At 40.3% G+C, this 16,556-nt stretch overlaps 1 protein-coding gene across 4 annotated transcripts in view; it reads left to right on the top strand.

Moving 5' to 3' along the window:
- Window positions 1-16,556, top strand: part of COL4A3 (collagen type IV alpha 3 chain) — a 104,411-nt gene that overhangs the window by 9,319 nt on the left and 78,536 nt on the right. For all 4 annotated transcript variants that reach the window (XR_016443132.1, XR_016443133.1, XR_016443134.1 and 1 more), the window contains exons 2-8: window positions 6,652-6,708; window positions 9,303-9,392; window positions 12,537-12,581; window positions 13,073-13,117; window positions 13,384-13,446; window positions 13,997-14,050; window positions 14,942-14,968. Coding sequence is in view for 1 of the 4 variants with exons in the window: in XM_090053377.1 (XP_089909503.1) it covers window positions 6,652-6,708; window positions 9,303-9,392; window positions 12,537-12,581; window positions 13,073-13,117; window positions 13,384-13,446; window positions 13,997-14,050; window positions 14,942-14,968 (381 nt within the window). In the remaining 3 variants the exon portion in view is untranslated. The remainder of the gene's footprint in view (window positions 1-6,651; window positions 6,709-9,302; window positions 9,393-12,536; window positions 12,582-13,072; window positions 13,118-13,383; window positions 13,447-13,996; window positions 14,051-14,941; window positions 14,969-16,556) is intronic.

Consider the following 16,556-nt stretch of genomic DNA (forward strand, 5'->3'; position numbering starts at 1 on the left):
AATCAGTTATATAAAAAGGTAGTCTTCTAATAAAATCAGACTACTCTCAAATCATTTTGAGCTGTTTAATACCTTATTATCTGGATTGTGCTTGATAGCTTAAAGGTTTTGCTTGTTCTTATAACTTATTTGCTACAGTTAACTTGCCCCCTCTTGAACTGATAGATTTCAGATAAGAAATCAGGATTTTTTTATGTTATTAACTCAGAACTCCTGCTGCTAGAGCTTCCAAGGGAGTTCTGGGACTTGACCTTAAGCAATGTACACCTACATTATAAAAGGCTGTGGTCATTTAATCAGACTGATTAAAAACTAAAAAAATAATAACTGATTTAGACATGTTATTTCTGGTGTCAGCATTGGTGCCAATGTTTTCTAGAAGTTTTGACATGATTCCATTTTACTTAATTTGGGGCTTTCAAATCAAGGCACAGAGGACCTTTTTAACATTCCAAATAATTAACCTCATTGTTTATAAAAGGCTAGCCTGGAAAATAAACAGTGGTCACACATCACTTTGTGCATTGCACTTGCACAGGGGCAGTTATTTCTTTAAGAATTTGCTATCTACTTTTCTCAACACCTGATTCTATTTTCTAATTTTTTAACTCATCTGGACAACTTCTGTTGCATTCCCTTTGTAAATCAGCAACTGTTTTATGGAGTGAAATTTAAGCTAAGAATTGATGCAAAGCAATATTCTATTCTACTGTTAAATCAAGCCATTTCAACAAAGTTTTATGTAACAGGTGGCATGGAACAACATTTGATAGAGTCTGGGGGAGGGATTACATATCCAAGATTTTTCTGCCAGTTTAGGTATACCTTCTCTCCAAAGGACAGAGGTTAAGCCAGCAGAAGCCATCTTCTTTTGGCATTGCTGTGTTCAGACTTGGTGGAGGTTACTGGTATGACTACATTACCTAGGGGTGTGAATATTTTTTTTGTGTTAACCAGATCTGAATCTCAAATGGCATAACCTTTTCGGAAAATCGATAGCGTTCCTGTTTCACTTCTGAGTTTTATATCATTTTTAAAAATCTCTATAAGCTATAATTTAAATGATAAAATAAATAGTGGCATTTTCTACCTCTAAAAAATCTGACCATAATGGAAAATACGTATAATGAATACACTTAGAAATTACCATGTTTATCATTTCTAACACAATAAAAGAAACAAATCATTGAGAGCTTAAAAGGAAGAATTGAAGGGATCAAAGGTCAATGCAGTTTACCTTGTCATTGGTTTTATATGCATCACATACAAAATGTATAGTGTTTGTGATAGGTACATTATTTATTCAAGTATTATATTAAGCAGATTCTTTTTGTTCTACTTTAGGCTGTTGAAATAAAAGGAAAAATCTTTGATCAACAGGAGAATTGTCAGTTAGGAGTAGGTAATATTTTGTCAAATTATTGAAAGGTTAAGTTCTATCTCAGGCCACATTCCTATGCATGGGAGTGTGAGGAGTGGACCTGGGAACTGAGGGTCAGGATTCAAGCCAGAATAATTTTTATGCAATGCTGGGGGCTAAGAAATGCAAGGATGCCAATGAAAAGGAAAGGGGTTTAGGTCAAACAGCTTTCCCTGTAACTCCAAACAAGTGCTTTTGTAAAATATTCATCTTTCATAGGCAACAGTGTAGAATGAGATTTTAGGAAGGATTTGAATGACAAAAGGGATGTAGACGGGACAACAGGAGTAGAAGGCAACCTGGCTGAATGCACAGTCAGGCACATAGACATAGTGAGAGACGGACTGTCTTGCGTGACCAAGCTGGCCTTGTGGAAGGAAACACAGTATGAGATGAATTGAAGAAATGTAGATTTAGGGCCTCCTTTACACCTGTGTATTCAAAATGTCAATATGTGACTGTCATAGCCACTGTGATATCATCTCGCAAATTCATCTCCATATTATCTGTGTGCATCTGTGAGTGAATAACGGGCCTTTCAATGCCTCTTACTCCGGTAGGTCACTACAAACTCAAATAAATATAGGCCCCGTCTCCTGTCTTCCCATTTTAATACACCCACTCCATTAACCTTGAAAATACTTCAAAGTCCTCTTACCACTTTAATACCTGTTGCTCTTAACATGTAAGCCTTTCTTCCTGTTACTATGCTGTGTCAGCACAGTAAGCTGTGCCTTACCCTGACAGTTCTAATTCAGTTTGGAAGCAGGACAGGCACAGTAGTAGACAGTAATAAAAGGTCTTTATAAAGCAAACAAAATAATTCAGTCGAGCTGATTTTGTGTTTTATAAGAACCAAACCAACCCTAGTTTTGACTAGGCTTTGAAAAACTGAAAGCCCTGCACCCTAGCACAGATGCAAACCCCTCTTTGTGTGCAAAAGCAAATACTAAGTAGGTGAAAGGCAGTTAAAGTTTTTTTTAGGGAAGGGAAGATACAGAATGACAGGGCAGGGGGAAGGGACAGAGAGGGGGAGGAAGCTTGCTAAACTTAACGCTACCTCTACCCCTGCCCTGCACTGCCGTCACCACCTGGGAGTCGGGTGGGGGGAAGCTTGACCCACCATCCCCTCCATCCCCCTCTGTCAGCACCCCGCACTGCTCCTGCCTCAAAGGAGCAGAGCCGGGGGGGAGTGGGGGAGGCTTCATCCCCTCAGTTGCTGCTGTCATGGTGGCACTCTGTCACCTCCAGGGAGCAGGGCCGGGCGGGTGAGGCCAGCAGACTTAACTGATTTGGGTCAAACTGGTTTATGGAACTTCTGTCCGAGACTCACTCCTGGTTTAAGTTAAATCAGAGTCCCCCTGCATCCCAGCATGCTTTTTCGCCCTGGGCTGGGCTGCCTGCTCCGGAGAGCAGGATTGGCTCTGCCCCTCTCCTCCATAGCCAGAGCTCCAGCTGGCTGAGAAGGGGGTGGGGGATTGCAGCCAGGAGACAGCAGCGTCTGCCTGGCTTCTCCCTGCTCCCCCCCACCTCCCCCCATGCTGCTCAAGCAGGGATCCCCCCCTCCCTCCCCTCTCCCACAGTATGGACCACAGCAGCATGGACTCTAGCCAGCATCTGGTCATGGTCACACCGCCTTATACTAGCTAATGCTGAGAGGTATCTGTGTCTCCAATTTCATTGGGACAAAGGCAGACAGAACAGTGTTCACTTAGGACTTTTTGGAGTGAATCAACAGGTCAGCTGATCATGTCCCTCCATTCCTTCTTGGGAAAAAGCTGTTTAAGAGCTTGAACTAATGAGAGAGGCTTTTGTTTCCTTGATGGGCTGATAAACCTTGTGTTATCAGCCCACTGATGGCTTGCTTGTCTGTCAGTTTGCTGTAGACAGTATGAAGAAGCAGGGAGAGAAAGATTGAAGAGCTCAGTATCATTAACAGATGCATGCACGCTACACAAGCAGTCCTCCCATCCTTCCCACCGCCCTTTGCTTCAGAGTGCTAGCTGCGAGCTGGGGTCTGGCAACACTCCCACCCCTTGAGCAGCCAACTGGGAAAAGCTTGGGAAAGGCTGCTTTCCCCTCCCCCTCCAGGCACACCCCAGCTGGGGACTGTGCAGGTAGGGTGGGGGTTTAAACCCCTTCCTAATCGGGGTGCCTTGCCTGGCCACCCCCTCCCCTCCAGCTCAGTGCTGTAGAAGGGAAGGGACTTCTCGCTCTAGTGGCCCCCAGTTTTTAGCCTAAGCCACTGCAGGCATGTGCCTTTATTTCTTGATTCAGAAGTGAATGTCTGTCCCCTTGCAAATTGATTCAAGCTCTGCAGGTCAAACTAACCTACAAAGATTGAATCAATTCAGGCTCAGGCTTTTTGAATGTCTGTTCCTAGCCCTTGAGTTCAGGTGGAGACTTAAAGTGATGGTAAGACTTTGTTAGGTGTGTTTTATTACATGGTAAGTCAGTTGCTAGTTTTCTGTACTTTGTGGCAAATAAGGTACTGAGAGCAGAGATCAGGAACCAGGGTTGAACTCTTATGCACCCACCCCATGTTGTCTATCCCTATCAATACCTCTCCTCTAATCACAGTGACAGATTCCATGATCCTTGTGACCCAAAGTCCCACTGAAGTGAGGAAATGAGGAATGCAGTATGAGGCTTTTTGTCATGGTCAAAATATGATATTTTACTTGAAATTACTAGTTGCAGCATCATATATAATTTCTGATGACTTCACAGAGGTTGGGTTTGATTCACCTTTGTTGTCACAGAATGGTACAAACTTTACCTTTCAGTAAAACTGAAAGTAGCTGCTTTCCAAAGGAGATCCCTCCCACGGCAAAATAGCCAATGTTACCCACCACTGGGGGCATCTCTGAGCATCAGTTTGCAATTGTTGCCCCGGAGATGTAGTAATAGGGTGCATTTTCAAAAATGTCCTTAGCCCAGTCTTCCTTTGGGCCAGCATTAGCATAACTTGGGCCTGAATCAACCCATCTTTCCTTGAAGAAATGGTGTTTTTCTTTCCATATTAAAATAATAAAAAATATTCATTTTTAATATAAGATGCTATAAATGTTCTCTCTATCTGATTCAGAGGCAGAAATGTACATCTATGTTCTGTATGTGTAGTTATTTTATAAATAGCCACATTCTGCTTTTGCCAAACCAGCCTAGAGATTGTTTCTTATATAGACAGGCCCAAGCTAGCTTTACACTAGCTAGCTCAAGTGCTGATAGCAGCAGAGCTCAGCAGGGGTTGACCTACCTCAAATAGTTGCACAAGGTACCAGCAGGTTTCCCAGCCCATGCTGAGTCCCATGCTGATGTAACTACACTGCTGTAGTACTCAGGTAGCCAGTTAGTTCTAATGTACTGCAGTCCCACCATGGATTGTTGTGTAGATAGATCTTTAGAAACTGATCCTACTCTCTTTGACTTTGGTAGGAGGGACGGGCACTGAAGACCTTTCAAAATCAGTGTTTAAACTACTTAATAACTGTATCTGATTAATTATTATAAAAATGTAATAATACCACCAAGGTAGTGTTCTGTAATTCCATCAATCTGACATACATAAGTGGGCAGAAGTTTGATAAGAGGAAAATACTAATCACCCAGACTGCACAAAATAGAAATCCAGCTCATGCTTTAGATGTTCGCTATATGCAAGCTGCTGTTACAGTATGTTTCATAACCTGCATTACTCATGGTCCTTATGTTAGCTCAGAATACCATATAAAGTGTTAGCTTGTTTTACTATTCATGGTTCTGCAATAAAATTTTACTAGACTAACTTTAAAATTGCCAGCTCGGAACCTGATTGGAGTGGAGTTACCAGCTATGAAATAGCATGAAGATGTACCTTTTCTAATTGAATGTTAGCAGTGCTGACTTGGGGAGGATCACTTATGGAATTCAGGCTCAATTCAAAATTTGAAATGGAAGTCTTAGACCTGGGTATTCCCAAATTAATTAGAAAAACGTAATTGATGCAAAATCTAAGCAGCTTTACTGTGATGCGGTTTAATTATAACAGTAATTGAAAGGACAAAAATTCCTAATTAGGCAACAAGAAAGCAAGAAGAAACAATTTAAAATAGAGAAAAAGCTTCTGTATATCCACCTTGTACTCTTCACTGTGGAATGCTTTATTTGCTGATATTATTATTATCCAGTCCAAAGCACACCACTAATGTTTTTCTGATACTTATCTTCTCTGTTTATTCCCATTTGTTCTGCCATAATCATCTCCTAACAATCCTATTGCTATAGCTTTCCAAATATTTGCTTTCCAAATGCAGTTTTTAAACCAGGATAAAGTTTAAAGAACATTTCTTCCCTTGGCTTCTGATTATATGAATCAAAATAAAAAATTCTGCTGGGTCACTTGTCTAGCACAGCCTGTTTATTGTGTCTTGGAGTCAAAAGTGAAAGAATCTTCAAAATTATTTTAGTATTTTTTTGTATAGATTGGTAATAGCTATACAGACTGAGTTTAAAATTCACAGAAATACTCTTCTATATCTCAAGACTAAACATACTTCCACGATTGCATTTTATTTCATAAATACTAAGTTTCATAAGAATTGCAACTTCTCAATTTACACTAAGCCAATTTATATTGTTGCTTTAATTTCTAGTACTAACTTAATCTCTATTTTGTAGAATATATACTATTTATAACTTAGTTGTTGAAAAATGACCAAACAATAACATGTATTTCATGTTCTAAATGTTGCAGAATGTATATTGTACATTCATTACAAATGTGTTAGCCATAAAATGTAAATTGCTTACAAATACATCAGTGATATTTCCATTCACTTCAGTGGGTTGTAGATTAGGACCTTAATTAACATGTGGAGAATTCTGAGCTAAGGTATGGATTGGTGCACACATCAGAAGGCCAGAAAAGGTCCTTGAAAGCATTTTTACTGGATTGAATGAAAGAGAAAATTATTGTAAACAAGAATTACGTTGTACCAGTCCCTAACATGTACTGCCTCTGTGCCCACAAACTCTTAGCTTTACCTTTCCTAATTTACATGCCTCAAAGATCTGTTGTGAGGAGTAACGGGCTAATAGTTAAATTGTAAGAATGATTATTATACACACAGTAATAAAATATATTGTAATATTACTTCATCCAAACTCTCATTGCTCTAATATTTTCAAGTAAATTGTCCATCTATTAGTGCACTGAAGTCTATTTTAAAGTTTCTGGCTTTTGTTTTCAGAACTGTGTCTGCAAAGCAAAAAGCTCCTGCTACTGTGATGGAACAAAAGGTAATAAGGTAAGACTGAATATATTTTTACCTCCAAGCTTAATATGAGCCAGCTACCTTTGTAGCTCCCTCCACGTACCCAGCCTTGCCCATTCTCCACTACACTCCTAGCCAAAAAAAGAAAGTTGAACCTTATAGTATGCACTGGCATTTAACAATCTCAGGCCATAACAGACCAAAGGCAGAAAAGGGTTTCAGGGGCTGTACTCTAGTGTAGAATATCTTGTTTGCAAGCCCTGTTTTATAGTAGTTGAGCTCCGGCTCAGGTACCTCTGCTTGGCGCTAACCACAGCTGGAAAGGTAAGGCTATCTAATAAATAGGTTTTGAGATATAGAAATACTAAGAGTTACAGTTTCTACTGGTAGAAGAAAAGTAGCTAATTCACAAATGGAGTGCAGCTTTTCAGAGAGGTCCTGACTATGGTTAGACTGCCCCTCAGTACTATGGCAGTTGGAATACCAAAACAACATAGGCAAGTCCCAGTCATATATTCATAGAACTTTTCAGACATAAGTAGCCCTTTTGGTTTATAAATGTTTTCATGTGCAAAAGTGCTTGCTGAATCAGGCTGGAAAGACTCCCTCAGATCAGGCTGCCATACGTAGGTTTATTACAACATAATGTGCACTGCCAACTGTGGTTTGAGAAAGGTGAATTTTAATGGAAAAAGCTAAAAATATTTACAGCAAGTGATAACTTATTAATAATTATACTCCTCTTCAAACTGAACTGAAAAAAATATTTTTATTGGTCTAACTTTGATTTAACTAAGATGAACTGTGAGACTTTAAGAAAAATGAGAATATCATAACTACCTACTAAAAGACTGAAAAAAGATTAAACAGTGTATTAAGTAGACAGTTATTAATAAAAATGTGTATTGAGGGTATAGTTGTTCAAGAAGGTCAGGATAATTAGGTAATTCATTGTGCTTTACGAACTCTGGAATGTTAATAAATGCTTATAGGATCACAGCTGTGTCAGCCACAACATTCAGGAATGAAGATAAAGCTACTAACACAATGTACGAATCAGTAAAGTTTTCAAAAGATAAAACTACTGGCCAAGAGTTGGGGACCCCTCCTATCACTTGCTTCTGTGGCAATGTAGCCTTGCTGAATGAAGAAAGGTTCAGGTCTTGAATATTTTTCACAAGTTAGGACTGCGTGCCATCTAGTGGCAGATCTTGGTACAATACAATAATTTTTTTGTGGGTATAAATGGTTGTAGCCTTGTTGGTCTAAGAACATAGGCAGGCAAGGTTCTTTGGGTAGATGTGGTATCTTTTATTAGACCAACTGAGTAGCTGGAAAAAGGTTCTTGGCAAGCTTTGGATGCAGTCACCCTTCTTCAGGCATAAAGAGTCTCTACTGTTCTGAACTTCCAAGAAGAGTAATATTTTTTCCTATCTTTTTTGAATCATCCTGAGTAAACTACTCATTTTAAGAAGCTAACTTAATTTCCTTCCTTTTTACTTATCATTTATGTCAAACTTAGTAACACAATTATCATTTACTAGATGGAGCTAATTGATGCTTTCATAAAAACCTTTCCTTGATCACAACATACACTGGGTATAAAATAGCATTTCTAATCTATTTTAAAAGTCAAAATGCTCATCTGCCTGAGAAGAACTGAATTTCTAAGACACATTGATAAAGCAATGAGAAAATTTTGTCTAAAAGAATGAATAATGAATGAATACCTCCATTTTCTTTTCCCAGCTTTTATAGCATTTTCTATTGTTGTTGTTTGTATTTGTATTTTCATAGCTCTAATCATGGACCAGGACAGGGCCCTATCATACTAAGGGCTATATAACACAAAACAAATAGACAATCTCTTCCCAAAAGAGCTTAACTCCATAAATTATTATTTTAACCTGCATGCATCCCTTTGAAAAGGGTCAGAAAATAGTTATTTACAATTATAATTTTGCTAAAATTTTGAAGATGAATTCCCCTAAGTTAAATTCTTCTACCTCCTCAATGCCTCTTTTGTTACTATATTTTTGCATGAACGTGACATCATTTTACCCCCTATGTCTAAGCTGAAAATGTCAAGTATGGTAATACTTGTGAAATAACTTATCCCCCAAACAACAACAAGACAACCAACACGGATGGAAAGTTTCCTGGGAAGCCTATTCGAGTTGGAGGACAAAATGTTATGCCATGCTACTGTGTGGTATTCATGTACCTCTGCTTTAGGAAAGCACTTAAATATTTGCTTTAAGTCCATTTCTATTCAGACCAGCATTTCAGCATGTGCTTACTTTTAAGATTGTAAGATTGTACATGCATATTAGGGTAGCCCCTGTGCTTTGTCATAAGCTTAAATGTAGTGGCCCAGATTCTGATGCTTCTGCATTCACAAAATAGCACCCTACTCCACTGGGACCTCTTGCACTAACGAGCATGTGAATTTGGTGGGGACTATTCATGGACTAAGGAACTATCCAGTGAGGATGGGATTATCAGAATTGGCACAGTGATGGGCAAATAAAAGTGAATAGGTGCCCAAAGTAACTAAAACCTCTTAAATAAATTAACAGAAGAAAGACAAAGATATTTTATGGGCTTCTTTGTTTTGCTGCTTACAGGGTGAAAAGGGCTTTCCTGGTGTTCAAGGTCCACCTGGGATAATAGGTTTTCCTGGCCCTGAGGGGCCTCCAGGGCCACAGGGACCCAAGGTAGGTTCCTGATCTGTGTGTGTGTCAGCAGGTGTATGTGTCTGTGCACAAGTGAGGGATAGGATTTATGTAAAGAAGTGTGGAAATAATAAAAGCCATAAGACTGTCCTTTGTTCAAAGCAAACAGACTCCTACCTGCTCTCCACAGCAAAGTGGCAAGGCATATAATAGTAATAGGCTGTGTGTGGCTACCCTGGTAGAGCTGTTCACTCAGGGTCCCATTGCAGTTCCTGTTTCCATACAAAATTTATGTAAATTAACAAGTGCAAGCATGTCATGTGTCCAATCCTTACACTCTCCCATGCAGTTTACATATTCCCACAGCCTATTTATTCCACTGAGTGACTTGATTGTGAAAAGTGTTTATACTCCGTGGTTATGTTTGTTTCTTCAGCCAAAACTTTGGAATTTTAGAACTAAAGTAAATAGTCCCGTGCTGTGCCTCTTACCTCACTCCAACTTTTCCCTGCTCCCTAGTGAGTAACTTGCATTGATTTACATAAAAAGTGGGGTGGTGACATAAGAATAAAAAAGCTAAGTATAAGGAAGGGTAAACTACCATGAGACCTCTCACCTAAATCCACTTAAGCACCAACCTTAAACTTTTCTTAGAAGTGGCATGAATACAGAAAAACAATATTTAGATTAAAAATTGTAATTATTTTTATGCTTAATTTTTTCATTGTGTTTTAAATACAGTAGGGGTGTGTGTGTGTGTGTGTGTGTGTGTGTGTGTGTGGGTGTGTGGGTGGGTGGAGGACAAGCATAAGGAACAAGCATAATAACTGTGAGCCACCGATTATAAGGTAGAGTGATTTTCTAACAATTTCTTAACAAAGAGAGCTGTCTACCATCCTTAGAGGTGGAGAAATCAAAACTGATGCAGCAAGAAATAACAAAAAAAGGGAGAAAGGAGAGTAGATAATACTCTTTATAAAGGCATTCCCTCTTTAAATCCAGTGAAGTAAACACTGGGGATAGTGAGGGAGGGAAAAAGGAAGACTGTAATATACAAAGGGAAAACACCAGGGAAGGAAAAATACATTTAAGGACCATGTTGACTTACAAGTAAATGAGTATAAACAGGTCACAAATAATGTAGTCTGAGAATGAGAAGGTTTCTAATGGTCATAAGTTCTCTTCTAAATATCTTGCAAACATAATACTGGTGGAACAGTACCTAATTTTTGGCACTCTACCTACTTTTAAAATAGAGTTTGATCAGTTTATGAAAGGGATTATTTAACAAGGATTAATACAACAGCAAGGGACTGGATTTAGTCATGCAAGAGGTCATTTCAAGCCCTCTGTACTTAAAAATCCATCTGCTTAGCAAATGCTAAGTTTATTACAAAATCAAGGTACTGAAATTTATCTCAAAGACTGTTCTGTTGTCAACAGTAAATCACCTCCATGAACAGCAAGATTACTTTGTGTGTAAATAAATCCTGTTTATAATAGTATCTTGTTTGCGCATTGTTGCAAAATTTGGTCCAAATTTCTTGCTATGTTTACAGTTATGTCAGGGAGCTCGTATAAATTGATTAGCTATTTTGTTCAGTCTTTTGGGCCTGTGAGCCACATAGGGAGTTTTGCTGACCTGTCATGGTTTGGGTCAGCAGATCTTCCATCCCATCCAACAGATCACCAAAGCTCCCTATGTGGGATGGGGTCCCAGCTGGGCTGAGAGCAGTGTTCAGGAGCAGGATGGGTGGGCAAGGCCAGGATCATGGGGCAGGGTCACAGGCCTGGGACCGGGGCAGGGACAGAGCCATGATCTGCTGCCCACATGCCCCTGTGACAGCCGCAGGTTCTATGGGTAGGGGTGTGCAGGGAGTGGATTGTGGCTCAGCCTTAGCTTCAGCTTCACTCTGTCATCACCCCAAGACCCTGAACTTGGCCCTGGACGCAGCTCCCCATCCAGCTGTGGCCTCATCCCATCCGCCTCGCTGTGCACCCTACCATGGAGGCTCTGGGATCACAGGGCAGCGACAGTGCAGGGCTGGGACAGAGCCATGGTCTGCATGCTCCTGCCCACAGAACTGGCGCTCTTCCCTGACCCCGGCCCCAGGTTGTCACTGCCTCACAATCCTAGGGGTCTCCGTGGGGACTAGCTAGGACCTGTGCGGCTGGATGCATGGCTGGGAAGAAGGGGTGGAGCTATGGCCAGACAGGGAGTTGTGTCCAGGTCTGGGTGGACAGGATGGGGCTGTGGGCATATGGGGAGCTGCGTCCAGAGCTAGTTCTGGGCTCTTGGGGACATGACAGCCTGGGGCCAGGGCTCAGAAAGAGGCACAGTGTGCTCCTTGCACACACCTGCCCCCAGAACCAGCGCCCATTGCAGGGACATACAGGCAGCCGATTGCGTTGTCACCACCCCAAGGTCCTGGGGTCTCTCTGGCCCTGCATGCCCACTTGCACCCAGGCACCACTTCCCACCTTCCCGCAGCCCCATCCCAGCTGCCCAGCTGAGCAGCCTGCCCGTGCAAGTCTTGCCCCTGTTGGTGGGGGAGGGGCAGATACGCTGAGGGTGCTCAGGCAGCGCGACTAGGGCTGGGGCTGGGGCTGGCAGCCATAGTAGATGGAAGGAGCCACCGCGTCCAGGGCTACTGGGAAGTGTATCTAGCTGCCGTGCCACCCCAGCCGCACTGCATGCCTGGGGGCAGTGGGAACAGCTGCACATGCCATGGCATCTGAGCTGGGCAGGACTGAAAGACCCGCTACAGGCCAGGCAAAATCCCTTAACAGGCTGGATTTGGCCTGCGGGCTGGATTTTGCCCTCCCCTGGTTTAGGGCTTAGAATCATATAAAAACACATTTTGGTATGTTAAGCTCTGGATAGTCTTCAATTCCCTTTTGGGTGCAGTGGAAAGGTTTTGGTTGTTATCTATGAAGTTTCAGATTTAACTCTTGAGGTGACCTTTTTCCTTCAGATCCTTGTTATTGTGGGTTTTGGGGGTCTGTGATGGGATAAAATAATAATCAGAGGGGGATAAGATACTAGCACTAGTTGTGGCAAACACCGTTTAATTTGTTTAATGCACATATAGGAATAATATAAATAAGTGATTTGTAGATGCTGACCTTAATATCACAAAAATTGCACATAATTTTAATATATGTTACTTTTTGTTTGTGGTTTAGGGTTCTCCAGGGCTTATGGGTTTTCCCGGACATAAAGGTGTAAGGGTAAGCGTTAGTTAGATAACCTTGTTATGAATTGTGTCATGTTAACTATTTATGTGGCTTACTATTAAATAAAACCATGTACTACTGATGGTGATATGCATTTGTGTGATATTCATAATGTCTGCAATGCATGCTAATGTGCATTTGAAAGATGTGGCACTGAACATATCCTCTTTTAATTATTTCCCTTTTTTACTTTGTTATGCTATATGTGAGTCACAGGTGTGCTTATTCAGTATTTATCTGATTTCGGTGTTCATCTATGCTGAAGTTAGATTGGGAAACTTTTCTGACCTTAAAATGTTTGCAGATGCCAGTCCTATCTGCTGTCCTAGGGGAATGGTTGGGGAAAATTAATTAGTCATTTGAAAAACACTGGACTACCTTCTTAATGTTCATTTGGTTCTTACAAGTGGGGTAATGTATATATGATGCATTCATTTTTTCCTAATTTTGTAATATTCTTTCTCTGTCTCTTTCTGTATCATTAGGGAAAGCCAGGACTGCCTGGTTTTTCAGGTTCCCCAGGCCTTCCTGTAAGTAAAATAAAAATAGATTTAACCAATTTTGTTACAAATAGTAACTTCTGTATTCCTCAACTCAGTGTCAATATTCAGCATTTTGTTGTCAGTTAATCTAGAGATAACAATCTTGATATCAGTAGTTCTTATTCATTATAAAGTTGTAAGAACACATTGAAAGTCTTCTGAAATACTGCATCGACCTAAACTATTTCACTGTCATCATAAAGCAACATAATTGTTTATTAACAAACTGCTGACAATTTTTCATTTTATTTTAGGGGGAACCAGGAAAGGCTGGTCCTCCTGGACAACCAGGTATTCCAGGATGTGACGGTATAAAGGTAGGAGTCAAACATTATACAGTGCTTCTGGGAATTGTTAGAGGATGTCCTTAGAAATATAAGGATGCTGCCAAAAAAGTACTCTGAAATGCCTTTTTTCAAATCCATTGGAAATTCCCTTTGTTCCAGTCTACCACCTCATTGATTAGGACATTTTTATATGAATGCCTTTGAAAAGGAAAAAGTGTGGTAATCACTTGTGTAGTAACCACATGTAATCTTTTCTGTGATGTTTCCCTATCCTGAGGATGCAGGACGAGGGCGAGTTAGATTATAAATAATTTCTCTAAGCAGTTTGAAACTCTTTTATCTACTGTGCTTTGTAAGCCTTCATTTATAATATGTCTAGACTGAAAACAAACTGTGATTAATGTCTTTATTTTCAGTTTTCATTTTTTTTGACCCTGAAATAGCTGTCAGTCAGCCATGTAGTCAAGAGTACTAGATATTCTTGAAGGGGGAAACATCTTGTTAGAAATCATAGATAATCAAATAAATGTGTCAGCGGTTCTTCTAACAACATTAATAATAAGAAAATGTTTATTTTCAGGGTGAACAAGGATTTCCAGGGCTCCCAGGGAGAAAAGGTGCTCCAGGCAGGCCAGTAAGTGTCTAATATTAGTGATAAAATTCAAAGTAATGCGCTTTTCTATCAGATAAAGCCTATTCATCTGAAGTTCACAAAGTCCCTTACAAATAAATAAGTTTCCCAATCTACTTCTGAGATACTGGGCTGTGGAAGCCAACATATTTCTACCTTGAAAACTTAGGAAAAAGGGGCTTACGGTCCATTTTGCAAAGTGACTTATGTTTTGAAGCATTGGGTTTGTGGGGAGGGCCCTATTGCCCTGAACATCATAGTTGATGAACAAATGCAGCTTCTTCATTAATACTGAGTGTGCAATGTTTTCTGAAAATTGAACGCTGTTTCCCAAGTTGAGGATTAAACTGGAGGCAGCCTTACTAATAGGTGCTCTTGAAAATTAAGTAGTAAGGTCCAGAACCTCAAAGAGATTTAAGCATGTACTGTAAATACCTTTGACCTGGGTCAGCTGAAGTCAGTGACTTAAATCCCAGGTGCCTTCTTTCAGAATCCTTTGCTTTTACCTTAAATCTTGATTTCCCCATCAGATAGTTCAAGAAAAAAAATAAACTGGAAACAGGGGATTAAAAAGGAACATTCTGTCATATTTTATAGCACAAAACCTGATCTCCTCTAAGCTGTATTGTCCATTTTAAAAGATCTTCCCATTAAAAAACAGTCAGGTCTCACAAACTAAACTTACAATAGTTTTTAAATACTGAATGTTAGAGTGGCCCACTTTCTAACAAGAAGTCTTTTGTTCTGAGACTGTAGACTGTATATATTGAAGACTATACACTTGGTACTTGTAAAAACAAGTCACCCAGTCAAGGTTACCCCTATCTGAATGTCTTTATCTGTGTTACTTGTTACCTTTTCTATTAAAACTAAAGTTGTTGTTATTCTTCCTAGGGTGTTGATGGCATTAAAGGAGAAAAGGTAAATTTTTATTTACAGTTGTTAAATATTCATTGATCAACCATTTATCTTTTTAATGTAAAAAAGATTTGTAAAAGATGTGTGATATTTGTCTACATCCATTTCAGCTACAAAATCTATTTCCCAGAAGTACAGAGCAGTTAACACCAGAACATGGCATACAATACATTCATCAATATTTCATGTTTTCTGAATGCTGATATCATGTCTTCTGATTTCTGATATTTCTGAATGCAAGTCTGGGAAGCAGCGGCGGGGGGTGGGGTGGTGGAAGAGAACTATCCTATGCTTTAGCTCCAATAGCTCAGTGGTCAGGGTACTTGCCCAGGAAGCAGGACATCTAGGATGCTTATATATGAGCCAGGAGGGCTGGTCCAATGCACTGTAATTATGGGTAATTACCATGCTTCAGCCAGCCTTTGCATCTCATGTATCAGCATCCCCGTGCTTCAAAATGACAGCAGGGTGTGCTGTAACTAAAGCTTATTCAACAAGCTTTAGATAAAGTGCCCCCACCACCATTTTGAAGAGCAGGGACACCAATACATGAGATGCCTCAGGCACTTTAATTAGAGCCACTCTCAGAGCGGCTCTAATTAAAGCATCCTCATCTAGTCCCAGATCATGTGTAAAAATGCCCCTAGATTTTAAAAATGCCTCTAGATTTTATACCCTGTGTTTGAAGGGGGTTTGAACCTACATCTCTCTGGTTTACCCTCTGAGGCATTGCTTCTGAAGCTGAACCACTGTCCCTTGCACTTAATACTCATTAGATAAAATGGATGAAGAGCCATGCAGTGGGGGAAGCTTTTTTCCCCCCTATTATAGCAGAAAGATTCCAAACTAGAGCAACATCCATTCCACTGAACTGAACACCCACTAACTTGTTCTTGCCTCATATCTCCCTCTTCTGGCTGCCCTGCGGGCCAGCTTCAAAAGGAGGGGTTGAAAGGAGACTTTATAGTGCCTTTTCTATGATATGGTGATTAAAGTGCTGTGCTGGGAAGTCAGAGAAAGGCAGATTAGTATGCCCTCCCACCCCACCTGGCCCAGAATGAGGGAATCTTAGTGTCAGCTATTGTGGTAAAATGTGGGAGGGCTCTCCTCCAATGTCTAACACCCATTACTCATGAGTTCTGGTCAGCTACATTTTCAGGACTCAGATCACTTACTTGTACAGAATGGGCATGTTTATGTAGCTGCATATGTGCCCAGTCAGTGTGTAGCCTACTGGCCATGCTCAGTCCATGTGCACATGCTTCTTCATCTGCAGTTCAGAGATAACAGAATTGCAGCCTGTGTGTAAGTACCAAAAATGCTACTTACATGGTTAGAGAATTACAATTTAGGCACTCAAAGGGAAATAGAATGCTGCTCCAAGTCCTTCACTAAAAACACTTACAAAACCCTACAGATAGTTATCAAATACCCTGGGTAGGAGATTTAGCACACAAAGGAGTGCAGAGATAATTGGAAGAATTATTGTTGATATGTGTATTTGAGGAGGAAGTTGCAGACAGAAGCAATTTCAACCATAAGCAGGAAGACTAGAAGCAAGGAAAGGAGTCATTTCCTATGAAAAAGCAAA

Source organism: Crocodylus siamensis, chromosome 6 (assembly GCF_052110815.1).
Source record: "Crocodylus siamensis isolate JL-2025a chromosome 6, ASM5211081v1, whole genome shotgun sequence".
NCBI lineage: Eukaryota > Metazoa > Chordata > Crocodylia > Crocodylidae > Crocodylus > Crocodylus siamensis.